Source organism: Hevea brasiliensis, chromosome 12 (genome assembly GCF_030052815.1).
Source record: "Hevea brasiliensis isolate MT/VB/25A 57/8 chromosome 12, ASM3005281v1, whole genome shotgun sequence".
In the NCBI taxonomy this organism is placed as follows: domain Eukaryota; kingdom Viridiplantae; phylum Streptophyta; class Magnoliopsida; order Malpighiales; family Euphorbiaceae; genus Hevea; species Hevea brasiliensis.
In genome coordinates, this window is record NC_079504.1 from 4,919,807 (window position 1) to 4,947,130 (window position 27,324).

The 27,324-nt window shown below is 37.0% G+C and overlaps 3 protein-coding genes across 6 annotated transcripts; 1 reads left to right on the forward strand and 2 right to left on the reverse strand.

Moving 5' to 3' along the window:
* Positions 1–5,960: 5,960 nt before the first annotated feature.
* On the forward strand, positions 5,961–17,824 carry LOC110663687 (kinesin-like protein KIN-4A). Of its 4 annotated transcripts, none has more exons than XM_021823076.2 (26): positions 5,961–6,391; positions 7,718–7,864; positions 7,966–8,115; positions 8,342–8,595; positions 9,161–9,348; positions 9,435–9,574; positions 9,969–10,005; positions 10,160–10,251; positions 10,366–10,476; positions 10,644–10,757; positions 10,933–11,026; positions 11,178–11,293; positions 11,669–11,767; positions 11,875–11,988; positions 12,091–12,207; positions 12,318–12,398; positions 12,800–12,871; positions 13,500–13,593; positions 13,844–13,875; positions 13,962–14,059; positions 14,143–14,241; positions 14,396–14,617; positions 15,611–15,803; positions 16,462–16,632; positions 16,717–17,027; positions 17,371–17,824. In XM_021823076.2, the coding sequence occupies exons 1-25, from the start codon at positions 6,230–6,232 to the stop codon at positions 16,927–16,929; spliced, it is 3,210 nt and encodes a 1,069-aa protein (XP_021678768.2). In that variant the 5' UTR covers positions 5,961–6,229; the 3' UTR covers positions 16,930–17,027; positions 17,371–17,824. The 4 variants fall into 4 exon arrangements, with proteins under 4 accessions (XP_021678768.2, XP_057986870.1, XP_021678769.2 ...); XM_058130887.1 differs by having other exon boundaries at positions 5,962–6,391; positions 11,181–11,293; XM_021823077.2 differs by having other exon boundaries at positions 5,962–6,391; positions 9,435–9,559.
* A 473-nt stretch (positions 17,825–18,297) lies between these two features.
* LOC110663688 (uncharacterized) lies at positions 18,298–21,437 on the reverse strand. The gene is made up of 2 exons (XM_021823079.2): positions 21,085–21,437; positions 18,298–19,035 (listed from the first exon to the last, which is right to left on the reverse strand). Exons 1-2 carry the CDS (start codon positions 21,238–21,240, stop codon positions 18,676–18,678), a joined length of 516 nt encoding a protein of 171 aa, XP_021678771.1. The 5' UTR covers positions 21,241–21,437; the 3' UTR covers positions 18,298–18,675.
* Positions 21,438–23,137: 1,700 nt separating this feature from the next.
* LOC110663686 (probable inactive receptor kinase At5g67200) lies at positions 23,138–26,397 on the reverse strand. The gene is made up of 2 exons (XM_021823072.2): positions 24,528–26,397; positions 23,138–23,797 (listed from the first exon to the last, which is right to left on the reverse strand). The coding sequence occupies exons 1-2, from the start codon at positions 25,933–25,935 to the stop codon at positions 23,229–23,231; spliced, it is 1,977 nt and encodes a 658-aa protein (XP_021678764.1). The 5' UTR covers positions 25,936–26,397; the 3' UTR covers positions 23,138–23,228.
* Between the last annotated feature and the right edge of the window lie 927 nt (positions 26,398–27,324).

The following is a 27,324-nucleotide window of genomic DNA, read 5'->3' on the forward strand; positions in this document are numbered from 1 at the left end:
GTGGAGTGCTCTGGTACTCTCAATTTTCTCGTGGGATTCATAGTTTACGAGAAATCTAACCCAAAAGTCGAAATGGGCTAAAACTTCCCAGACAAAAATTAGACAAACCGCTAGATAGATTTTGGTGTTCTTGGTGTCTATGGAAAACTCTCGAGGTGTAGATGGGTTTAGACACAAGACCCGACCCAATCGGTGGCCGGATCAGCCGGATTTCAGCCTGGAAGACGAAGCGGGGCGCTGCGCGTCGCTTCGCGCGACATTTCCCATCATTCCAGGAGGCGGCCGGCGATGGGAGGAGGCTGGGGTGGCGCATCTGCGAGGTGGAGAGGCTGGGTAGGCGGCCGGCCGGCGAGGGGAGGTGAGAGGAGAGAGAAAACGAGAGAGAGAGAGAGAGAGAGAGAGAGAGAGAGGGAGGAGAACGCGTGCGGGAAGAGGAGAAGAAGAAGAAGAAGAAGAAAAAGGAGCCGGCCTGATTCGGTCGGTCCGATCCGGTCCGGTTCGATTCGGTCGGTTCGATTCATGATACAAAATTTTAAATTTTTTACTCTGCTTTGGGACAAAAAACGAGACCCAAAAATTCCGAAAAAAATTTTAAAAAATTCAGAAAAATTCGTAGACTCCAAATATATTTTTAGTTTTGCCACGTGGTCTTTAAATTAATTTTTAAAAATCATCAAAGTTTTTATTTTTTGAAAATCGAACTCGATTTCTAAAATTCGAAAAATTTCAAATAATTTCCTAAAATTCAAATAAAATAAAATATCAATATTTACCCAAAAATAATAAAAAATAAAAAATATAAAATTAAGGGTGTTACATTGAAATATTTAATTATTATAATTAATTTTTTTTTGTAAAATAAAAAAAATAAAATTTTATGATTCCCTCTGGAATTAGGTTATTTTGCCAAAGGCAGCCGTCGTTGAGAGTAAGCTAAGCCCAGATTCAATGTGGATGGCAACAGAACACCAACCCCACCTGTGGACTTTAGTTGTCCTGAACTCCTGATCAAGTTTGACGTTCCGAATGCCAACCTCGAACTTGTTCAACATGGATAGGATGTGATCCACATTGATGAAACTAGGCCCCTTTAGCATCAAGATGTGCATTTTTTTTCAACTCAAATTTCATTCATCCCTAGCAAGAAAAGCCCGATCCCATGGTCCGGACACGAATTTTTGCTATTTGTTACGAACCTTCATTCAATGGAAGTTCGCTTGCCATTTATCGATGATCAATGGTGATCTTATAATATAAAAAGATTAAAAATTTTAATTATTATAATCTTGTTTTTTAAAAAAGTTCTGAAATATCCAAAAAAAAGATGCCTTCTTTTTTCTTATTTTTCATAATCCAAGCAAGGTATTTAATATACATGCAAGCTCAGCGAAATTTTTCTTAGACAAAAAGTATGGTTTAAAAATATTTAGAATGCAAGAAATTACTAATAAATATCACATCTTATAAAATGATTTATTAGGCAAAGTTATAATTTAAAAAAATATGCTAATAAGGAGTAGTCTAATTGATTTTCTTACGCCTTAAAATATAGAAAGTAGGGAGATTTATAGTTTGAATCTCCCCATCTATCTTTTTTTTTTTATAAGATTATTCATTTCAAAAATGAAAAAGAGTAAGGGTTACTTTTAACTGTGTAACCTATCTATTATGTATGAATGAAAAGCACTTAATAATATCTTATTTTAAATAAAGATTCTTGTTATTCAAGAGAACCAAGCTATAATACAACTAGTAATTAAACTTTTTTTTTTTTTTTCTAGTGGGAAGGAGGGTTAAGAAAAAATAAGATGATAATAGTACTTGGATAAATGAGAGAGAATGATAAAGGATATAAAATGGGGGAAAACCTAAAAAAATTATATGTAATGGCAATTTTGTCAACCTAAAGATAGCAATACTTCCATTGGATTTATAAATTTATTCAAACAATTAAAATTAATGGATGGAATCTTTTTAGTTAAGCATGAATCATGGACTAGGAGTTTGACCATAATAGTTAATACTTAATTGCTTCGAGGAAATGGACACTACCGTTGATTCTTGAAGAAACAATAGGGACATGTAATATTCACAAATCATGAACATCAAAAACACAATAAAAAAGGAAAAAAAGGACCATAGTGTTGATTGGGTGGGAACACTTTCCAGTTGTGGGACTCTCCATTGTATCAATAATGAACACATATTTGATATGATTTGATTGGTGACTGGGTATATGAAAAGAAAGAGAGAAGGTAATATTGCTGGAGAGTGGAAGAGAGAAGAAGAGGCAGCATCTGCCACCCCAACCCCACTACTACTGGATATATACCTCTACCACCAGAGTCCAAATCTTGACGCAATGACCCATGCGCATGATGAACACTATCAATCTTGCACATGCCGTGTCTCTTCTCTTACAATCCAAAGCTTTCAAGTTTGGAGCCCATGGCTTAAAAGATAATATGGAATATGGACTATACACAGCTTTTTATAGCAAAACAGAAGCAGTGCCAATTTCTAGCCAAGAGAATATATACATAACGGAAACCCAAGACAAAATAATAAAGAAGCAAACACAGATTGGATATTGCGTTATTGGGTTTGAGCTGAAAAGAGGGCCACATTGATCATAATTATGCCATATTTTGGAATCATATCACGCCTCTATGCATCAAAAACCTTATTTATATCTTAAAAAATGTACTTAGAAATGAGTGCACTGATTAGCAGAAGTGCGCTATTGGACGCCGAGTATATATAGTCCAAGTTAGTTTTACTAATAATTATGTTTAGTAAAAGGAGAGTTGCCAGTGAGTGAGAATTGACAGAATGAAAGGGGACAGAAAGATGAGGAAGGAGCTTTGGATAAAAAGAAAGGATTAGGAATAATGTTGTGATGTAAAGGAGGATGGGAGCATGTGATATATGCTAAGACTCCACATGGAGCACAAAAGCACTTTGAATATAGGAATAAAGAAATCACAGCTTGCACAGCTACTGTTACATTCCTCTTTGAATTTTAATAGCAAATCAGAAAAAGCTACTGCACTGGTTGTAAAATCATGTGGGCTTCCTCAAGTTTAAGGGATCTGATGAGAATTTTGTTTCATGATTAAGTGCTTAGAGGTCTCCAAAAAATTTGCAAATACTTTTTAAAGGGGCATGCATTTGTATGGCCGAAAGCTGATTTGAGCTCTGGGTTAATTGGCAAAAGAAAGAGAGCTTTCATGGATGATATATATTGAATGGAGAGGTAGGGGGGGACCTTGCTATAATTTAATTGATGATGATAATTCTTTTTATTCTCTGTAGGAAACATACAATGGCAAAACAAAAAACAAGACTCAGATTTTTGTCCTTGCCAGTATATTATATTGCTGGTTAACATGAGATAGGCGTGCCATTTCCTACTCCCAAGTTGGGGAACATAACGTCATAACCTCGGATGTTGATGAGGAGACTTGCTCTTTTAACACCATCTGATATTTGCTTCTTTTTCACCTCCTTAATTAGCTGCATAACTGTTGGGTGTGAAAGTGGAAGTTCTAATTGATGATCATAAATTCAAAGTTTCAGAGACCCTCAAGAGTGATCAGGCCCAATACTAGATCAATTCATAACACAGTCCAGAACTAATAAAATTTTCTAGCAAAATGTAAGATGAGAAAATTGGCAGGCTGCAGGTACCATGTTACTAGGTGGCATAGTATTCATACACGTACCATATTGTTTGCTATGGAAATCTAGCTACAGGCAAGCAATGCACCGACTAACCCATTCCAAAAGCATAGAATGCAAAACCCCAAAAAATTAATGATTGCTCATCTGACATTAAAACAACAGAATCAGAGCCGCTTTCATCTGCCCTATAGCCAAAGTGTCATTATTGATCCATTAAAATGGCAGGTTAATGTTATTTTAAACTCTCTTTTTCAGGTTGGTAAGATGGGTTCAGAAGCGGGAAATTACAGTAACTAAATATTGCAGAACACCAACAGCAATACAACACGACAAAAATAATCCACTTCCGGTGGGGCCTGGCTGTGCAGTTGTTATTTGGTCGGCATCCAGCCCAACGGTCAGATAGGGAGAAAATCCAATGAATGAAGAGTTAGGTTGGAGAAAGGGAGACTTGGGTTTTGGATCTCTTCAGACAAAGTGCTGTAAGAATTGATATCTGGACACAAGTTTTGCTTAACTTGCAGTCTACCGCACTGATAGAATTGCACCAGAAATAATGTGCACAATTTCTTAATTTTCTTTTTTATTTTTTTATTTTTGTTGTCTTTTTCTTGAATAAAGAGTTTCAATCACTAGCCAAATAGGATGGTAAACTGCAACCTAAAACAAAGTCCAACTTTTAATTTGGCAATGTAATTTATAGGTGGAGATATATATCAAGATTTTGATGGTTAAACAGCGTTTTTTTTTTTTTTTTTCAGGATTTGGCAGTGTTAGTTTTTGCTCGTTATCCTCCAAGAAAGGAAACATGAAATGATGCTTTGGCAGCGGCCCACTTGAAAAGGTTGGGCACACTCTATGATCATATGGGTGAGGAGGATCCATCAACCTCCTGTAAACATATATATTTTTTAATGGATGTATAGATATTGGGTAGAGATCACCATGATTATAATGGGTACCCTCATATGATTCGGAGCTTCAACTCCAACGCTGAGTATAGCTTTCAATGAAAACGAAGTGACATATACGTAAGAGATGCCATATGGGGTCCCCAACTTGAAAAATTTTGCATTGCCCTGCCTTTCAATGCCATTGATTGAACTAGTTCATCTACTTTCCACACTTTTATTTCTTTCTTCTTAGCATACCCTTTTCATTAACAATCCAATGTGTGAAAACCCACCATTTCTCGGCAGGGCAGTGTTTATGGGTAGAGTTAGGCGCTGCTAAAAAGCCGTCCTAATGGAGGACATGCAAGCTCCATCTTTGACATTAAAACAACACCGTTATTGGGTGGTCTAATGTCCTATGCCCGTTATGTTAATAAAAAGCTAGAGCCAGAGGAGCTTGTGAGTAATTAACTGTCACAGAACCTGTAAAACATGGGACCAGGGCCAGAGGAGCTTGCGAATAAGGAAGTGGGGTCCACCCACGGATTATGCACTCACACGCTAAAAAAAAAGACCATGTGAGGAGGGGGAGACCACCAGCTGGCCGTGTCTGCTGTGCGGGTCTCTCTTTCCGTCCTCTCCCTTTACTTCCTCCCTCCCCTGCCTCCTGTCACTTTCCATCATGCCTTCTTACGCTTCACGGACTCACTAAAATACCCAAATACAACCCCTAAATACACAATAAATTTTAATATTTATGCCTGTGCCCTGAAGAGATATTTAATAATGGACACCCTATTTCGTAATTAATATATAAAAAATTAAAAATTTAAAAAATCTTGAAATGCCTAACTTCACTAAAATCGTAAATATGAATCGACATTACGTGGCTTATGTGCTGTGATGGGGCTTCTTTCTTATTTTTCCACCACATTCTGGGGACAATCATGAATCATAAACATCATAATGCGCGGTGCTCCAAAAATATAGAACATTTATTTTGCTGAAAACATAACAAAATAAAATAAAATAAGAAGAGAGGTGCCTAAGCTGATTTAATTCAGTTAGGGACTTAAATTTAAATTTTCACTCTTTTATTAAAAAATAATAATAACAAAAAAGGGTAAAACTGTCATAACGGTGGAGCAAATGGAGGGCAGGGGACAGAGGGCCATCAAGATGGGAATGGGAAGGTGTGTGAGAAAGAGAGAAGGGGTACAATGGGAAAGAGTGACGTAAAAGTTTTACCAACGCAGCCTTCTGGGCTGGTGTGTGCAGTGAAGCCTAAGGAAAATGATAGTGGTTGTTGTCCTAGCAGTTAACCTTGCCACTTCTGCTTCTTCTAATATCCCTCTCTTTTGCCGCTATTTCCCCAACTACCCTTTCACTTTCACTATCCCTTTTTCTCTCTATACCTCTACGGTCTACAAACAACACAGACACATTTGTACTAGAAAAAGAAAAACAACCCACCTGTCCCTCTCCTTTCTCCTTCTCCCTCTCCTTGGCTACTATTTCTGTTGCAGTATCAATTTCTTGTCCTAAAATTCTCCATTTTCTCAGAAAATGAGAACGGTTTCTTTTTGCAAATAAGACTCTTCTTTAACTCTCTTCTTTTAACCTTTTCTCTATTATCTCCCGCTTTCTTCTCTATGGAACCTCCTCATTCTCCTTCTCCTTCTCCTTCTCCTGCTACTCCTGCTTCGGCTGAGGATTGTTGTGTCAAAGTTGCCGTTCATGTCAGGCCGCTCATCGGTGATGAACGGGCTCAAGGTTGTAAGGATTGTGTCACTGTTATCTCGGGAAAGCCTCAGGTACATTCCCACACAAGAATGTCGAACTTCACTGTTTGTGAACTTAATGGGAGAGAGGGAGAAACAAAAAAAAAAAAAAAACAAAAGAAGAGGGTCTCGGTTGCTTTAGTCTGGTGCTTTTAATTCTATTAAGTAACGTCCTTTTAGTTTTGTTTGCTATTGAGAAGTGGATTATTGAGTCTTTGGAGATCTGGATCTTAGAGCTGGTTTAAAGGCGTGTTTTTGTTAAAATGGGAAATCTGAGTCATGGTTTTGTTTGACTTGAAACAGTGCTATCACAATCTGAGTTTGGATCAGAAGCTAAGTTCATATAATGGTTAGCTTTTCATAATTGAGCTGCGTAAGCTATAAATGCAAGAAATAGATGGAATTAAGTAAATTTTGGATGATTATTTTTGTCAATTTAGGTACATATTGAGTTGCATTTCCGTTAACATCCCACTTTTGGTATCTTTTAAACATGGCTTTTCTTTTCTTTTTAGGAAATCTCTTGAACAATCAGCCAGGTCCATCATCAGTCACTTCTGCAACTTTCCTTTTTCTCTTTTTTTTCCCCTTTCATTTATATGGAAAGTCAAAGTGACTGGACAAACACATACTTCTGAAAATTCACAGGTTTTATTACAGACAATAACTGCTAAGGAATTTCTGTTTAGCTTTGCGCCAATGCTATTTCTCATTTCTGTTCTTCGAAAATTGGTATTTTTAATAATTAAGTCGCCTGCTTTCCTCGGGGGTTGCATCTTTCATGTTTAGTTAATAATTTGCCAATTAGGATCAGATGTGGTTCTGTTTGCTCTGTGTTACTTCTTACTAATTTCCAGTATCAGCTAATTTTATAGTAAGACCTGTTCAACGGTTATGAATTGATTGGGAAGCATACCAAGTGATTAGCCCCCGCCTCCACCCTCAAATTTCAAGTTGCAAATTTCTGCCTGTAGTTTGAGTTGAGACCCATTCTATTAGTATTAAGCTCAGGCAATACGTGAATTGTCAAAATGTTTCTCTAGTTTTTGCAACCATAAATGATATGCATTATTGTTGATGGTATTACAGTCATATGAAGATATTAATCACATTAATAGTCACATTCTGTATTTTCTGATCCTTAATGGATTATTCATGTCCTTTTTTTTGTTATCTTTCCCGTGTTACTGTAATGGCTGTCTTGCAATGATCATAAATATGGAGCAATTTCAACTTCTTTAAGTCACTATCTATTTTATACATTGTAGAATACCAAATTCTTCAATATCTAATGTATTAGCTATGTTTTTCCTAAAATACGTGTCTCGGATAATATGTTTGTTGTGACTTTTGGTGCAGGTACAGATAGGCACACATTCATTTACCTTTGATCATGTCTATGGGAGCACTGGTTCTCCCGCATCTGCTATATTTGAAGAATGTATTGCTCCACTCGTTGATGGCTTATTCCAAGGATATAATGCAACAGTTCTTGCTTATGGTCAGGTAAAGCTTTATCTTCCATCGGAAACTTGTTGAAGCAGAAGAAACATTAAATATGCAATTCAGTTTTCATTTTCTTATGGTCGCTTTTTTATCTGTTGCAGACTGGATCTGGAAAGACATATACAATGGGCACTGGCTTCAAAGATGGTTGCCAAACAGGAATAATTCCTCAAGTCATGAACATTTTGTTTAGCAAGATTGAAACTTTAAAACATCAGACTGAATTCCAGCTGCATGTTTCTTTTATAGAGGTACACTGAAACTTTTATGCGTGCTTGCATAAGCTTTTAAACCAGGATGAAAAAAATTTTTAGCGATAATGATTTAGAAACAATGGCATCTATCTAGCAAGTTATGCATGCTGCTGCTTAGTCTGGACAACAACTCTCCAATTACTAGTTTATAACATACGCGTGCATCTCAATTTATGTAGAACTTGTGCGAGAATTATCTAATTAAATGATTTTAATGCTGAAGATTCTGAAAGAAGAAGTACATGATTTGCTGGATCCCTCTTCTTTGAACAAGTCAGATACTGCAAATGGGCATACGGGAAAAGTAAACATCCCAGGGAAACCACCAATACAAATTCGTGAAACGTCAAATGGTGTTATAACACTAGCTGGATCTACTGAAGTTAGTGTTAGTACGCTTAAGGAAATGGCTGCTTGCCTAGAACAAGGATCATTGAGCAGGGCAACAGGGAGTACAAACATGAACAATCAATCAAGGTAGATCATGCATCTTACAATACCTACATATTTTTCCTTATCCCTATATTAAAGTAGAGATTGCTGTCTTATGGTGTATTATTGTCATATGGGATACCTTTCCTAAAATGAAATTTCATTTATCTACCCTCCTACTATGTGTCTTGATTTTATTACTCTTAGTTTACAGTATGCACTGGAACAGTGGGGATAGAGTTGTCACACAATTAATTCACTCAGATATTGGGCCTGTTAATATACTAAATTTACATTCTTATTACCTGGAAAATCATTCATCAGCAAGCTTTTGTTTTACCTCTAGAAGATGGAATTAAATGGATGATTTTTGCTTCCTATCAGTCGTGTTGAAAATAAGTGCTTACAATAGGATTTTATAATATTTTTTTAATGCCTTATATTTCATTGAGCAAAGGAACATTCGTTTTAGGTACTGAACTCCTGTTATTTTACACGGCAATGTTTTGGGTTACCAAGCGAGTTTGAAGGCATTGCATCTATATAGATTCTTACTGTTTAATACCACTGCCTTAAGTGACACATAATTCTTGTGAATTTGTTGATACAGTCGTTCACATGCAATCTTCACCATCACACTAGAGCAAATGCGTAAACTCAATCCTTTGTTCCCCAGTGATAGCAATACCAATGAGAGTATGAATGAAGAGTATCTGTGTGCCAAGCTGCATTTAGTAGATCTTGCTGGATCAGAGCGAGCTAAAAGAACAGGTTCTGATGGTTTGCGTTTTAAAGAAGGTTGGTGGCATTGGTTATAACTTGTTGCTTATGAATTTACCTTTTGGTTGTAACATAATGTATGAACAATTTAATCTTTTAAACAGGAGTTCACATCAACAGGGGCCTTCTTGCACTTGGTAATGTCATCAGTGCATTAGGTGATGAAAAAAAGCGCAAAGAAGGAGTTCATGTTCCGTATCGGGACAGTAAATTGACTCGGCTTTTGCAAGTATGTCACACTCAAGTAATGCTAGTAGAGCCTGTAAAAGTGGTAACAATGTGAAGAATCTCAGTTTTTTTTATTGGAAATTCCTTTTTAGAAATACTTCAAGTCAGTTGCTTAATCTGCCTGCCAATTGCCAACTGCTAATGTGACATTTTTATCATTTGAATAGACACTTGGAATAACAAAGAGTTTCTTAGTTCAGAGATGTGAAAAATAGATATCGTCTATGATACCTATTGGGATCAATCAAGTTCCTTTTGACTCCAGTTATTGATCTGATGACTTTGAGCTAAACATTGTCCTGTGCACTTGATTGTCAGCAATTTGATATCTTTGGACTTAAATTTTTTTTTTTTTTCCTGATTTTAAGTTTTCTATATTTCTGCATAGACTAAGCTCATTTGTTTGGCAGGACTCACTTGGTGGTAACAGTAAAACTGTTATGATAGGTAACTTTCCATGCTTCTGTCTCAGCCTTCAATTCCTTTGTTCTATTTCCTTTCAAGCCTTCTCTATAGGTTTTCCGTGGGATCATCTTCTGCAGCTTTTTTCTTTTATTTAATTTTTTTCCCCTAACATCACGCAAAATTCTCCCTCTCCCAGCTTGCATTAGTCCTGCTGATATTAATGCCGAGGAAACACTTAACACTCTAAAGTACGCAAATCGTGCTCGCAATATCCAAAACAAGCCTGTTGTAAGTTTTCTTTTTAATTTCAATTTCATTCCTCTTTCCTACATGCAGGTAAAGATATAATGCCATCACCAAAGTGTCATGCATGAAGTTTTTTTTCCTTTTTATTTTTGACAGGTAAATAGAGATCCCACGTCAAGTGAGATGCTAAGGATGCGCCAACAACTAGAGTATTTGCAGGCTGAACTTTGTGCCCGAGGAGGAGGTTCTTCATCAAATGAAGTTCAGGTGTCTGGTTTCTCTTAACTTGTGGCCCATATTTTCTGTCAGCCACTGGAATAAACTTCGGAATTCATGCAATTGCAAGTTTTTCAATGAAAGATTTGTTGTGCTTGAAAGATAATCCATTCTGGATTAGTTATTCACTCAACTTCTCTAATAATCTTTTTGTGTAGGTTCTCAAGGAAAGAATTGCTTGGCTTGAAGCTGCAAACGAGGATCTTTGCCGAGAACTTCATGAATACCGCAGCAGATGCACTGCAGTAGACCAACGCGAAACAGATGCTCAAGTATGTGATAGATACTCCTATAGATATTCTTTATGATTTTTCTCCTTTCACTGCTATGGGTGAGATTTTGATAATTCACTCTTGGACTAATTTGTGTCTACTAATAATTGTTATATGAAGAGTAGGCTTTACCAGTCATAAGCTACATAAGTGAATCTGAAACTTTGTCTTTTAGGATGGTAGCACCTGTTATGTAAAAAGCGATGGGCTTAAAAGGAGTCTGCATAGTATAGAGTCAACAGATTATCAAATGGGAGAAACCTTGCCTGGTAAACTCCTATTTTGTACTACTTGCTCTTGTATACTTTTTCGTTTCAGTTAGCTACATTTATCCCTTAGCCTTTGTCTTTTTTTCTTGGCTGATCCAATTCAGGTTTGCTTTGGTTTTTATTTTATTTGAACTGTAATTGCCAATGTTAGCAGGTGATTCTAGGGAAATTGATGAAGAGGTAGCAAAAGAGTGGGAGCACACACTTCTGCAGAATACAATGGACAAGGAGTTGCATGAATTGAATAGGCGTTTAGAGGAGAAAGAGGTATATATTTTTCTTGTTTCATGATGTTACATGATATTTCTCAAGTTGCATTCTAATGTTAATCTGAATATTTTCTGTGTATTTTTACTCGCCAAGTCTTGCATTAAAGAAATGTTTAATGTGGTTTTATGATCAATTAAAAGCAGAAGAATTTCTAATTATTGGAATGTTTTAAGTACATTTGCCAAATTTATAATATCTGCTTAGTATATATTTAGATTGGCAATTCTTTCTATAAAAGCATTTTGCATAATTATACAGTCATTATATGTTCAGTAATCTGCTTCCATTTTGCCCATAATGCATTTGCTAACTGTCACTCTTTGTAATCACATAAAAGGATTTTTTTTTTCTTCCTTTTCTCTGTCTGAGCAGTCAGAGATGAAACTTTTTGGAGGGGTTGATACTGCAGTACTCAAGCAACACTTCGGAAAAAAAATTATGGAATTGGAGGACGAAAAGAAAGCTGTGCAGGTTCAAAAGAAATGTCATAAATTTTCATAGTTTATTGCTTGTGAGAGAGAGAGAGAGAGAGAGAGAGAGAGATTTAATTTAATTATGTAATTTATTTATTATTGCAGCAAGAGAGGGATCGTTTGTTGGCTGAAATTGAAAATCTCTCAGCTAGTTCTGATGGCCAGACACAAAAATTGCAAGATATCCATGCCCAGAAATTGAAAGCACTTGAGGCACAGGTGACCAAGCTTAAGCCAACAATCCTTGTGTTTTCCAATTTAATAAAAATAAAAAATTCTCATAATAATGTTCAAACTGTAAACAAAATTTATGCACACCAGATTCTGGATCTTAAGAAAAAGCAAGAGAACCAGGTTCAGCTTTTAAAGCAAAAACAGAAGAGTGATGAAGCAGCAAAGAGATTACAGGATGAAATTCAATCCATAAAGGCACAAAAGGTAAAGCATTTTTCAGTGTTTGACATTTATAGGACTTTCCATTAATTATTTCTTCTGTATATGTTGATAATTTCTTTTATTTTTTATTCCCTTCTATTCTGAGCGTGTAGGTTCAGTTGCAACATAGGATCAAACAAGAGGCAGAACAATTTCGACAATGGAAAGCCTCTCGGGAAAAGGAACTGCTGCAGGTGCTTGTCCTTTCTCTTTTGTTAATCCTAAGACAATGGCTATTCCACCCCTTCATTCTTGCTATCTCATACGGTTTGATGTAGAAAGAAGCAGTGATTGGCTAAAGCAGACCATAATGCGATTTTACTTAAAGAAATTACCCATTCATGCCAGAGTTAGCTGCATCTTATAAAATTTGGGTGTCAATAATAAATCTTGCTTTGACTATCACACTGTTTTTGAGATAGCAGCATCTTATAAAATTTGGATGTCAATATAAATCTTGTTTGACTATTGCAATGTTCTTCTTATTTTGGAATCATCTCTTTGAGCATCATTCTTCTATACTTGCATATTGTAACTGAATTATCAATTTGCGCGTGTATTTAATCCCCTTGTTTGTAATAAATTTGCTATGCAGTTGCGAAAGGAAGGGAGAAGAAATGAATATGAAAGGCATAAGCTACAAGCTTTAAACCAGCGCCAAAAAATGGTGAGGCCGGTACTGTTTCTTGCATATTTAATACCATTATTCATTGCACATTTGGAAGAATACAATGCTTGAATCTGGTAAGAAGATGAAACTTCAATGCCATAAGGTTCCAAAATGTACAGTTTCTTCCTATCATGATCTCCTTTTTGGTTGCTCATGCCTTGTTAATGGACCAAATTCCCCCTAATGTGGCTGCCTGAGCCTATTCTTGGTCACATATTTTGCCACCAGTGCTGTTTTATGCTTTCAATGCTACCCTTTTGAAGCATAGGTGCTTTGGTAGATATACCTAGTGCTTCTGCTTGTCATTGGCACTTTCTGGTGGTGTCACAGTTGAGTAAGAAACTTACAGAATAATGGAAATTTCAAGCTGGGGTGCCATTGGTAAACATTTTCTGGGCTTAATTTGGATGATATCTCAAAAAAACTTTTCCAAGGAGGATTACAATTATTTTACCAATAAGCGGAAAAAAAAAAAACTGTGTCAACATCTGGAAATCTTTGTCAACATCTAGCTATCAGATCTCTTAGGGGAAAACAAGTTTTGTTGGTCTATTTAAATTACTGCTTTATGTGTAATATAAACAATTTGTAGCAGGTTCTCAGAACAATTTTTTTTTTTTTTCAGGTTCTTCAGAGAAAGACAGAAGAGGCTGCAATGGCCACCAAGCGGCTGAAGGAGCTGCTTGAAGCTCGTAAATCTTCTGCCCGTGACAACTCAGGTATATTATTTTCTGTTGTATGTTGTACTTTTGGCTTGTGATCTGGACATCCCATGTTTTCAATGAGTGCTTGTCCACTCGTTTAGCTCATAAAAATATTCAACAATTTTCATCATCAAAACTTATGCAGTCAATATTAGTTACTGAAAGCTTTCTGCTAGATTTATTTTCTTCATGAAAGCATGGGGTATTTGCGTGGTGGTTCCTTTCCCTTGTTATATCAAATTACTAATAGTATGATATCTTCCAGGTATTGCCAATGGAAATGGAACAAATGGACAGGTGATGGTCTTTGCTTATCTCCTAGATTAAGTTCAATTGGATATTATTGTCTTGAATTTTTATTTTAATATAAGGTGCATATGCAGAGCAATGAGAAATCCTTGCAACGTTGGCTTGATCATGAGCTAGAAGTCATGGTGAATGTGCATGAAGTTCGTTTTGAATACGAGAAACAAAGCCAAGTGTATGTACTTAATCCTACATTTAGTAAATCCAGGTGTTGTGACCAAGTCTCATAGTTCTTTGTTGATTATGTTGCAATTACAGACGAGCTGTACTTGCTGAGGAGCTAGCTGTGTTGAGGCAAGTAGATGAGTTTGCCTCAAAGGGGCTAAGTCCTCCCAGAGGAAAGAATGGGTTTGCTAGGTATAAGTTTTGCAAAAATAGTTTCTGTTAATTATCCATACTCCTATCCTTTCTATGGCCTACAATCAATAAATTTGATACCATCAAACTGATAGAAGAGAAACATTTTTATAAATATCACAATTTCTTGAATTGTTTTTTCATACTTTTTCAGGGCTTCTTCCATGTCTCCAAATGCAAGAATGGCCAGAATATCTTCACTTGAGAACATGTTAAGCATGTCTTCTAATTCACTTGTTGCAATGGCTTCACAACTTTCAGAGGCAGAAGAGCGGGAACGTGCATTCACTAACCGCGGACGTTGGAATCAGCTGCGTTCAATGGGAGATGCAAAGAACTTGCTTCAGTACATGTTCAATTCCCTAGCAGATGCAAGGTGCATTTTTGAACAATGCTGTTCTGAATTATATAATCTTTATTATGTTCTGGAATTTCATAGTTTTCTTTCCAGTATCTGAATGCATCTTGAATTTTTCTATCAATCAGACCTTGCTGAATGTAGCGGAAACATTCAGACAGTGACTGTACTCTTTGCTGTACTGTAAGAAATAGAAAAAATTTACAATGTAAAAGCCTGGATGAAGAGTAGACTAAGAAGACACCAAGACAATTAAAAGGCCCATTCATCCAAATAATAGAAATAAACCACTTCGAAATTACTAATCATATTTTTACATTAAGGGGCTGGACTTCAAATGCCTATTTCCACTTGTTTTATTGCTGCATCCCCAAGAATTCAACTAATATGGTGTTATGAGATTTCTTTGGACCATTACCAGGGAGCAATTTTGCAAACATAAAAAAGGTGCTGTAGTTTTGTAACTGAAAATTTTCCAATTTTTCTTGTTTTCTTTTTCAATATTCCTTCATCCTTTCAATATTCCTTCATCCACCCCCTTCCTTCTTTGAAGTCATCTTGCTGGCCTTAACTCTTTGCTGTTGGAAATCAATCATTCTAACCTGTCCACAACCAAAAAAGCAAAGAAAGAATAAAGAAATAAAGACGCTAGTTAACTTGCTTATCTGATTATTGGTGCCAAACATACAGGAAGCACAAATCTGTGGATATTGTGCGAGTCTCCTAAGTTAAAACTATCAACTTATCTTCCGTTAACACACTCTTTTTAAATTCACAAATAAATGATTCGGAGGCAGCATAAAACTTATCCTCGTGTGAAAAGTGATTCCTGTTAATTCCTTATGGGATCACTGAATTGATATAGTTTTGAGTTGTACAATGATTATAACACAGAATGCATAATCCTAAAGAGTAAGAGTTACTTCTATATGAACACAATCATTATTACTTAGAACTTTGTCGGTTGGTACAAATTGTTCACCTGCTCAGCTGTTTGCACATTATGAACAGGTGTCAGGTATGGGAAAAGGAAATGGAAATCAGTCAGGTATGGGAAAAGGAAATGGAAATCAAGGAAATGAAGGAACAATTTAAAGAACTTGTAGGGCTCTTGCGACAAAGTGAGGTGCAAAGAAAAGAAGTGGAGAAAGAGTTAAAATTGAGAGAGCAAGCTATTTCAATTGCTTTGGCTACATCAGCTTCGGTAAGATCTGTCACTATCTTCAAATTTTTTTCTCATCCATCATACAAAAGTTCAGAATTTCCAGAGAATAAAATGAAGATCTTAGAACCATTGGAGGGCAAGCAGAAAATTAAAATTGAATAAAGGATACACCCAACTCCATTTTTAGCATCCTAACATAGTTAAAAGTCATATTAAAGGATCTCAAGGCAACTTCTTTGCAACTTGTGGAGCTGTAGAATTTACCCTTGGTAATGAATTGAACAAGTATCTATTGAACCTCTATTGGAATAAATTTTTAGTGAAGACATTATATAAATTTCTTCGTGGTCTTTCTATTTTATGAGTGCATTCTAAAACTTGATTTGAATGATAGTGATTCCTAGGACATGGAATTCTCTCACCAAATGTGTTCATTTACCTGCACAATTTTAATGCTGAAAACCTGTACCACTAATTCCTTCTTTTATTCTAAAAAATTTATCCTAGCGAAGAATAGCCAATATTGTATTTCCATTCTTCAAAGGAAATGGAATCTCAATTTGCAAATTCAAAATATTATGGATCATTTTGATGTTCCTAAATGATTTTATCAGGCTGTCTTGAATTTTGTCTCAGTTTGCTTAGAATTTATTATTATCATTATTACTGAAACTACAACTCTTTGTCAATTCTTCAGGCTTGCAATGAACAGGGGAATTCCTACAATTCACTGAAACATTTTGCTGATGACATGAGTGGTCCTTTGTCTCCAATGTCTGTACCAGCACAGAAACAGCTAAAATATACGCCAGGTATTGCTAATGGTTCAGTCAGACAGACAGCAGCATTCATAGATCAGACAAGAAAGGTTAGCTTCCTTCTTCTTTCACCATAGGCTTGAATCCACCTTTTCATTTGGCTAAGAAAGTAGTGGAATTTCTTGTTAGTGCAGATGGTGCCACTTGGGCAGTTGTCAATGAGAAAATTAGCAGTTGCAGGACAAGGTGGGAAGCTGTGGAGATGGAAAAGAAGTCATCACCAGTGGCTTTTGCAATTCAAATGGAAGTGGCAGAAGCCATGGAGACTGTCAGAATGGATTAGGCACAGTGATGAAACAATCATAAGAGCAAAGCATCGTCCACATGCTTTGCCACATGTGGCCTAATGTTTTGTGCTCGCCAGATTATTCTTGCCCAATACTCATCTTTGACCTATAAGTATGATTGCAACCCATACCACAGATCGCACCTACAACAAATGGAGGTAAACTTCTTTGCAAAGGTTATCTTTGCACTCTTTTTGTTTCTTCTTTTTCCCTATTCCACTGAAGTTTGCGTCTATGGCTCTGTGCTTGCAATCACTATACCATTATTGTAAATGGTATTTGAAGAGATGGTCACCAAGGGAATAGGCTTTCTTCATTGTGTTAGCCAGATTTAACACAAATTTCCCACACAGAATTGGGAAACTGCAGCTGAGGAAATCAACTTCCTCCCTTGGTGGTCAAAAAGTAACTAGGAAGGCCAAGTCTTACAGTATAACATCCATAATATAAAACGATGGTTGAAACATTATTTCAGTGATATGCCTTTTTTACCGTTTGCAGTGCTGGAAGTGGCTGTTGTGGAGCTCTGCTTATAGCTGTCCTGGATGAGCTGATTTTGAAAAGTTAAGGTTTGATCTTGGAATTTTTTTTGCTGTGATCTGTGCATTCGGAGCATCTTGTAAAGCAGTATTGATGCTGCCAATGATTCACCGGAGTATTTACAAGAAGATATTGGAAGGGAATGGTGTTAGTAGTGATACAATGGTAAACAAATATATTGCTCTAGGTTTATAACGTTTTGGTATATAATATATGGTCTGTCAATAACAACACTTTGGGGTAAGAAAACCATCCCAGGAAATATAGGAATGTATAACAGGGGTCCAGTATTTTTCTTTATCCCTTTACTTTTTGTTCTTTTCCCCGATTGTAATTTTTTTGGCTAATTTTTTCCGATGTTTATTATGTGTAAGTACAATATTGATTCTGTTGAAAGGATTGAACACTTAGAATCTTCTGTCTGTTCAAAAAGAAAAAGAATCTTGTACATGATTTACATTTTATCTGGTGGCCGTGGCAGTGATTGTATGAAAAAATAAGGTATTATGCGACTCACGGAATGGCATGGAATATGATGAGAATAGACTAGCTATTTCATATTGAATATCAGTGTTACAATTTTAATTTCTTTTCAAAAAAATTGTAGATTTTATATTCTTTATTAAATTTTAAAATATGCAATAACTACTGTATATAATGAAAACTTATCTTGATATAACTAAAGACGACGTTAACTGGGATTTTAGCCATGGGACTCATGGTCCTCTAGGAATCTCTCTTAAAAATAGGATTAAAAGGGGAGACAGATTTTGCTTTCAAGCGCAATCTAAATACAGACTCCCATTTCAAAGTCATTATCAATGTGTACTAAAAACATCAAAATATTAATGGGAAAAAAGCAAAACCTGAATTTGAAGACGAATACCATCAGAGAAGAACAAATGCCACCAAGATAAAAGCAAGGTTACACACAACTACAGTGATCTGATCCATGTAATTATCTTATTACTTAGATTCTTCTATGAAACCACTACAACAGTGCAAGCATTCTATTTAACTATTGTAAACTATTGTAACAAAGTATATTTTTTCCATCCCTCCAACTTTGACCAATGAAGGGCCTATGAACCCTTTTTCAAGCAGTTGATGTTTTGATTGATAATCACCACATCTGGCGTATCGGATGATGAAAATACCCTTGAATCTAGGGCATTATGTAGACAAATGTAGAAGTAGGGCAATACTAAGCTAATCAAGCATGTCAAGGAGCATTGCATGGAGATACTCATTCTACATTCCTGCACATCAGAGTTGGCAACACCAGTAGGCATAGTGTTCATCCTTGCGATGGTTACTAACAAGACCTCCACATTGTAAACAGATGAAGCTGTTCCCATCGGAGAATGCATCCAACACAACTTGCGTCCTGCCAGTTTCTGCAAGTATTGAATTTCCATGAGCATCGGATGGCAGGCCACCTACATTAAGCAGTGATGGTTCCACTTTAGAGGGCTGGACTTCAGCAATTGCACACTCAGCAAACAGAACAGCGAGTTGATCAACAGCAGTGTGCTCTTGCAACCTATTTCTGTACAGCTCTCGAGCACGGTGCAGTGACTGAAACACAGCCTCATCCCCACCTTGGGTACGCATTGCCATGACAACCTGTTCCAATCAATTGATCTGTAATATGTTCTGATGATTTCTTTTTAAAATTTCAAGCCCTAAATATGAAGTTAACATTCTCTGTACACTTCATAGAGACCTTTGAACTATGTATATACGCACTTTCACTACAAATCTTCTCAAGAAAACATCATGGAATGTTCCACAAGTAGTGACAACTTATCACAAAAATCCCTTAAGTAACGCACAGAACATTCACTGACAAGAAAAATAATAACTCTTCGAAATAAAACCACATTCTTTCCTATGTTCATTTTAATAAGCACGATCCAATCATCCCAATTGTTTGAAAAGAGAGAGAACAAGAAGAAAAATTATTTTAAATGTTTTCAAAGGCTCCATTTGTTTCACGAAAAACATTTTTGTGAAAAATATTTTTCGTATTTTCTAAAAATTAGTCAACGAAAAATATTTTCCTAATTAAAGAAAAAATTAAAAAAAAATGACTTCTTTTTTCAAAAGAGGAAATTATTTTTCATTTTCTAAATTTTGATTATTTTATTAAAATGTGAAAATATTTATAAATACATCTAATAAATATATACCATTAATTTAATATCGCAACCAAACAACGGAAAATATTTTCACGAAAAATATTATTTTAGAGAACATTTTCTATGGAAAATATTTTTCATATACAAGTCATTTTTCATGAAACAAACGGAGCATAAGTTAAAAATCATTTTGCTATCCCAACCCTCACTGTTCAAAGTTTCCTTAGGAAAAAAAAAGTTCATGGTTTTTTACCATAATTTCGAGATAGATAAATAGTGCCACTCCAAATCTCAGAGCAATCAGATACAGCAAAAACCCTTAAAAGAGGAAAGTATAACTCTACTACAAAGGGACTCACCATTGTTCATTTATATGCTCACTAAGGCCTTTCTTTTCTCCTGCTTTAAGAGATTCCAGAAATGGCAGGATTTCTTTCATATTATAAGATGACTATACCGAGCCTTCTTTAAAAAAGCTTACTAGTACCACAACAGACATACACAATCCCATAGCCACATGGTATTGTAGCCAATCCTCCAAAGAAAGCCCATTTACTGTTTAAGCAATATTTTTCAACCTAGTTGGGATAAAAAAAAAAAAGAGGCTTTTGAAGCACATGCATACAAACAAGATTAAATTATCTTGTGATATCTAATTTTAATTCTTGTTATACAATTACCAGGCTCAGCCATATGACCGGCTATGTTATATGGTAGTGAGTGTTGAGCGCTGCAAGAGTCCTATGCGTTTAAGATAAGAGTTGTAGACATGAGAGAATGTTAAGGTGAATGAGTGGTAATACTAGACTAGATAAAGTCCGTAACTTGAAGATAAGCCAGGTTAGGTTAGAGGATAGAAAGAAAAAAAGGGGTAGACTTAAATTGACTTTGGAAGAGAGTAGTACAATATTACCTAAATTGTTTAGACGTTTAGAGAACGGAGAAAGCTAATCCATATAGCCGACGATGTCATTTTGAGTATACAATTACCAGGCTAAATAATAGCGTAGCAAAGTGATTGTCAAAATGGGGATTGGGGGGCATTGGCTACCAAGATTTACTATGGTTTGCTTTATTTCAAAGTACAGGAAGCTAGCACAAGCAAGTGCTTTTTGCCTCCATATTGAATCAAAGAGTTGAGTATATTTAGTTGAGTTGAGTATTGAATCAAAGAGTATATATTTAGGCGTTCAGAGTAATTCTCTAGCAACTTGCTTTTCATTTCATTTCCCTCTTTTCACCTTATAATGCAGTGATTACCTTGTAATAACTGGCAGCGCCGCTGGCCAATTAAAAAGAAACAAAAAAAAAAATCCAAAAATAAGCAAACTAACCAAAAACTTCTTTTTAATTTGGACATTTGAACAAATTCAACAAGAAAATCAATTCAATCAGAAAAACATAATATTTTAGTCATGACCATTTGATCAAAAGAAAAAAAAAATCCAATTCTTAATATAATGCAAAACCTGACACATGACTAGAAAATTAAAGAAAGAAAAGAAAAGAAAAAAAAAAAAAAGAAATTAGTTACCGCTTGCAGAGCCTGAGAAGGTTTTCCCTGGTTGATGAGCTGACGAGCCAATGTGAGCAGCTCTTTCACGACATCGTTGGGGTCTTGCTGAGGCACCGCCGTCGAAGGATCTCTCTCTGTCATCTCGGTGTCCTTAGTGTCCATGGCAACTGGCATTTCAAGTGCCCTTCTTTTTAGGTTTCAGTTTTCCACGTTTTATATAAGTTAATTGTGTGCATGCCTCCCTCAGGTCTCTCTCTCTTCTTCTCCTTCCTTCTCTTCTGTTGAATTAAAGACTAAAAATCCAGAAATACCCCACCAGATATTTTTTAGGTTTTGATAATTGATCCTCATCGCCAGAAGATTCTACTAAATTCTACTCTTCTAAACCTTTTTTCTCTTGGAAACGCTTCTACATGATCCGTGGTTTCCACTTTGGACTGGGCCTCTATTTTTGGGGCTCTCTTTCCTTCATGGGCTTCGTTAATTCAGAATGGGCTTTGATTGACAACCCAAAAGCTTTGTGGTTTTTTTTTAAATTATTATTTTGCATCAAGTAAATTATTCAGAGGTATTATATTCCCTTTTCATTATTCTCCACTAATTGCTAATTAAGAGTGTCCTCCACCTTTAAAATATGATAAAAATGGTTATTCAATTTTTAAAGATGAGTCTTTTTTTCATCAGTTTAATTATTTAAATTTATTAAACAGATATGAAAGAATGATAATAAATTTATTTTAAAAAATTCGATATAAAATAATTATATCAAGAATATATACTAAAAAAAGATAAAATCAGCAGCAATACAGGCGGAGCTGTTTCACTTGTTTTGGCATGACGGTGCAACCAAACACTACTGTGCATGATGATGATATGATGATCTTGGAGGCAACACTAAATTGAAGTTGGACTAATTCATCATTTTCCATGATGACATTTATACTTCTTGCCATGTGATTTTCACGTGGCATGACCTCATCCACTTACATGTATAGAAATAATTCCCGTCGCGTTTTTTTTTTAATGGCAATGCTTGCATGGATGGCAATGCAATGGTAATAATTCAGTTCCCAAGGGTAAAATCATTGAGATATAAAACCTAAAGAAATAAACATATTCACTACTCCCAACCAATTTTCAATTACTAAACTGCAGAAAGTTCTATTCCTACAGTGGTCCAGGTGAGCCATTGCCCTCCCTGAATCTGTCTTGATATCTAAAACTGGGCCTTGGTCTTTGACAGATTGCACACCACAAACCGTGAGTCCATCACCTTAATAATTTAAATACATATCTGCGTTAGGTATAAATAACAAGGGAAAGAAATGAACCTTTTTTCAGGCCCACAATTAAAACGCTAGTGCTACAATACTGCAGAGACTAGCATGAAGCATGATGAAGCCATTACGTTTCTTGTTTGAACAGTAAATATCAGCATCATCGGGTGGAATTATTCAATCCTACTAACTAAAATCTGTTGGATGCATACTCTTTCTGTCTTGCCGTACTGCCTATATGAAAGTTTATATTGTTGGATCTGATTTTTAAGTGAGAAGGGTATTATTGCAGCCAAGGACCTCATGGGCTATTACAGCTTTCAGGAAGGTCATTGGCAATTAATTGGCAGGACAACGATGCATGCATGACTCTTGATGATTGTCACCATCTCATTGTAGCTTTAAATATTGCCAATTCGCAAACATTGAACAAATATAGCGTTGGCGATAATAAACTTTAAATCTCAGTCAAGCCCAAATTTAAAAAAAAAAAAAAACAATATACGGCCAGTCCATGCTTCTAAATGGTTCGATAATTATCTATTTCACGTCAAGATTTAAATCCTGCAGTCTCCTTCACTCACAACAGAATCAAGAACTTCTAATTACCAGTCTACCAGTTGAAGGGGTCATGCAACAGACTAAGCTCATCTGGATATGAAACTCCACGTCTTCATTTTCAGGCTATCCAGTGGATATGCTAATTTCAGTTTCTTTCATGAGTAGTAAACAAATTTAAGCAGGTAGATAGGCAAGAATTATGTCAGTATCCAACTCCAACACCACAAATAATGTAGCTGAGAAGCGACGAAAAAGGCGGCATCGCATTTATATCTACTCCTTTACTCTATGCATTAGTAATAGTTGTGGTACAATGTAATATTACTAGGACATGTCAATATGCTGGTCCAACTCACTGTCCTCCATTAATACACTCTCTTTGATCTCCTGTAACATTTTCAACACCTGCCACATAGTGGGCCTCTGCTCCGGCGAGGTCAAGCTACAAGCTATAGCTACTTCAAGAAGCATCTCCAGCCTATTGTCTTCTCCGCCATCATCATCCCTCGTGGACCTAACCCAATTCACCATTTCATTCGGCGCTAAAAAAGGGAGCTGGGATGGAGGCTTCCCTGTTAAAAGCTCAAGCAACAGAACTCCAAATGAAAACACATCAGATTTAGAGGTCGGTTGGTGATTTGAATTGCAAATTTCTGGAGCTTTGTACGCCGTGGCCGCCGGGTCATCCTCCGGTAGTGAAGTGACGAGAACGGCAAGGCAGTAGTCCCCAATACATGCCTCGAAATCGGGGCCGAGAAGTACATTAGAGGACTTGAGATTGCCGTGGACGAGCCTCCATGCTTGGTGGATGTAGGAGAGCCCTTGGGCTACGTCCTCTGCTATCTTTAAGCACGAGGTCCAGTGGAGTGGTTTCGCTCTTGTGGATTTTGAGCCTGCACATGCCAATACAAAAATTCACAAGGATTAAGGATTTTCTGCGACAGTGGGTAAAAATCTAAGCCGTTCAAACATATTACGTCCCGCAAAATCCAAGCCGTTGATTAAGATTCTGACCTGCAGGTCAATTCAGGTGAATGTGTAATTTGCGGGTCCCACCACGAATGGGGCCCTTCCAAATCCTACCATCAGCAGACAATTATCTGCGAGTGAGCTCATCACTGGGCCAGTAAACTCACCACACGTATTATTACAGATAAGACTGCAGGTGGGCCCTTTTGGATATACGCTTACCGCAGGATCCGCGATGCCCGAGAAATCAAGCAATCGCCGTCGGATCCACGTCTTATTAGTTAGTACTTTTTCTCCATAAGAAATGGAATTCTCTCAGGCAGTGCATTACACGCGCTCAAAAAGGTTGTGCTCACTTCTTAATTGAGTGATCGGGAAATTAAAGCCAATTCCCAATGTCGTCAACAGCGAGATTCTTGCTTCTCGGTGTTGGCGGAAAATTAAGATACTGACAAATTAAGTAACATCAAACGCAAATGACGACATATTATTATATGAATTTATGTAATTGTCATCATATTATATTAACCACTGTTAATATTACGGTAAGCGACGTCGAACGATCCGGGCTGGCCTCAGTGAGTTAATAGATTCTAGTTAAACTCGCTCACTGAGTTAGATAGTAACAGATATAGAGGAGAAAAAATAGCTTACCGTGAATGAGAGAGAAAAGGCTACCGTTGGGCTGGTAATCATAGATTAGAAGCCTTTCTTCCCTAGCTTGAAAATATGCCCTGAGCGGAACCAAATTTGGATGCCTGAGTCCACCCACTGATTCCATGTGCCGCTCAAAAACATCTTTGCTCGTGCCCGCTAATTTACCAGCATCGAGCCTCTTCACGCAAACAATCAGACGGTTATCTAACACGGCCTTGTAAGTGGTCCCCATGGTGCCTCTCCCCAGCAACTCAGCCGAAGCTCTCATCAGCTGATCCAGCGTGTAAAGCTGTGCCTCACCCGCGCAGAATACCAAACTCCCACTCTTGCCGACATGCATCCCTTGCACCCTCTTCACCTTCTCTTCCAACTCATTTTCTTGCAGGTCTATTTGCATCACTGCCGCAGCTTCTGCAGCGGCGGCGGCGGCTCCATCAGACGCAATGACAGCTGTTGATGGCTTTTGGTTTCTCTGTTTCCTCACAGCCGTCACAAAGCAAATAAGCGAACCAATTAAAACTACTACTCCTGATGAGAATCCAATTATCACTGCGGTTCTCTTGTGCTTGGTTTTGGTGCTTGGTTCAGACAAGTCAACGCCATGCAATTCTTCACTTTGGCCTAGTGCAACCGCAGGCGGTGGCGATACCGGTTGTGAAGACGATGATGGGCCGAAAAATGGGGGACTGGGATGGCATTCTTTGTTTATAATCTCTCCACAAAGATTTGGGTTTGATAAAAATGAAGAGAGTTCAAAACGAAGTAATGTGGGGGTAACTGGGATTGCACCACTGAAGTTGTTATATGAAATATTGAATGTCCGGAGAGATGACTGGTTTAATGGAGGTATGGTGCCATTGAACCTGTTCCAGTCGAGATGCAGGTAGTACAAGCCGTCCAGATAGGTTAGCCAGGTGGGTATTTTTCCAGTTAGATTGTTGTGGGAGAGATCAATAGTACGGAGTCTATGAAGGGAATGGATTGAAGGAGGAAAAGAACCTGTAAAGGAGTTATGATCGAGAAAGAGGGATTTGAGATTGAGGAGCTTGGACAAATCCGGAATGGGTCCGTTTAGCGAGTTGTTCTGGAGACTGAGCACACGAAGCTGGTCAAGGCGAGTCAAAGTGTTGGGGAGGAAAACACCGCCAAGATCTAGGCCTTGGAGAACTAGGTGCACCACTTTTTGCTGGAAGCATTTCACTCCTTTCCATTGACAGAAATGGAAGCTTGTATTTTGAGAATACGGAAGATTGTCGTTCAAATCAGCTTTAGATTTGAAGTCTAGAAGTGCAGAGGCATCAGATGGCTGTAGTAAGTTCACTGCTGAAGCAGGAGAGCTAGAAGCCGCTACCATAGTGATTAACGACAGTAGAAGAAAACCATTTGAAAGGAGAAAATGAAGCATTTTCACAAATAGTTGGCGTGGGTGAAATGGTGAAACTCAAGGAAACGCCTGTCCGTCTCTCTCTTACAGTCTCACTCTGTTTCTGTTGTTCTCTTGTTCAACAGAATAGGGTTGATTGGTCCATTTCATTCCCCATAGGCAAGAGCAAGACCCTAGAACTCGAGCGAGGAAAAAAGAAAAAACAAAAGGTGATAATGGAGCGACGAGCGAGCGCTTCGTGACAAAGCATGTAAGAACTGAGAAGCAGCTGTCGGGACTGCATGGTCAGAATCACGTGAAGCTAGAGAGGAAAGGAGGGCTAAAACTATATAGTTTGATGTGTAAAAAATATAGTAATTTGATGAACGGTTACCATCCTCTTTAAATTTGGCAGCTGGGGTTGTCTCCCACCAAGCAAATGATCACCTCTTTAACAACTAACGAGGCAAAGCCAACAAATGCCCTCGCTTAACATTTCGTGTACACATTCGGTAAAGTTTAGGCTAATCAAATTTAATTGGTTCCTTGATCAATGACAGTGCATGGAACAGGCTAGCCTTGGAGAATGGGGATCCTTTTTGCCTTAAGTTGCAAGTTCCGTGTGATTCACCACGCGCAGATTGCTTTTACCCTGAAAATGGTCGGTGGCATGTGAGTTTACAGATAGTGAGTGACTGGTATTTGATGATTACCATTTGATTGCTTAAGGAAGATGGATTTATTGATTAATCTTTGAGGCTAATAGGTAATTTGGCATTTGACGGTTCAGAGTGAAAGGTACGCGTACACATTCTTATTGTAGACCTCACCTAAAATTCTTGCCATTGCCTGTTATCGAAGGAAGGCACTTTACTATCATCATTATTAATTAGGTTAGCTAATGGCTTACTTATTCCCTATTCTTCATGACAAAAATATTTTTCAAGAAAAAGTGGAGTGGGGGGAATTTTTTGTGGTTCATATACGAATAAACAAGGCGATGGGCTAGGTTGGAATAGGGTTGGAATCGATTAAATTTGAGCATGATACTCTTGATTGATCGCTTTATAGTTTTGAATCCGTATAGAACCAGCATCTCTTGAGATTAGGCCTAGTCTTTTTTTTTTTTTTTTTTTGAAAAAAATTAGCTAGGATTAGTCATTTAATTTGACCCAGATTGAACACAAGGTGATGTAACCTAATTTGCAAGTGCCACATGATGTATTATGAGACTCTAATCACAATTAAACTGAATTGAAATAGAAATCAGATCAAACCTTGAACGTCTACCTAAATTCCTATCAGAAATGAAACTATAAAGAATCAAAACCCAATAATTCTATTTAGATTGGATCAAACCACGGCCTGAACTATGCCCGCATTAAAAAAAAAATAATGATTTCATTAAATTAAAAACGTTCTCTCCTTCGG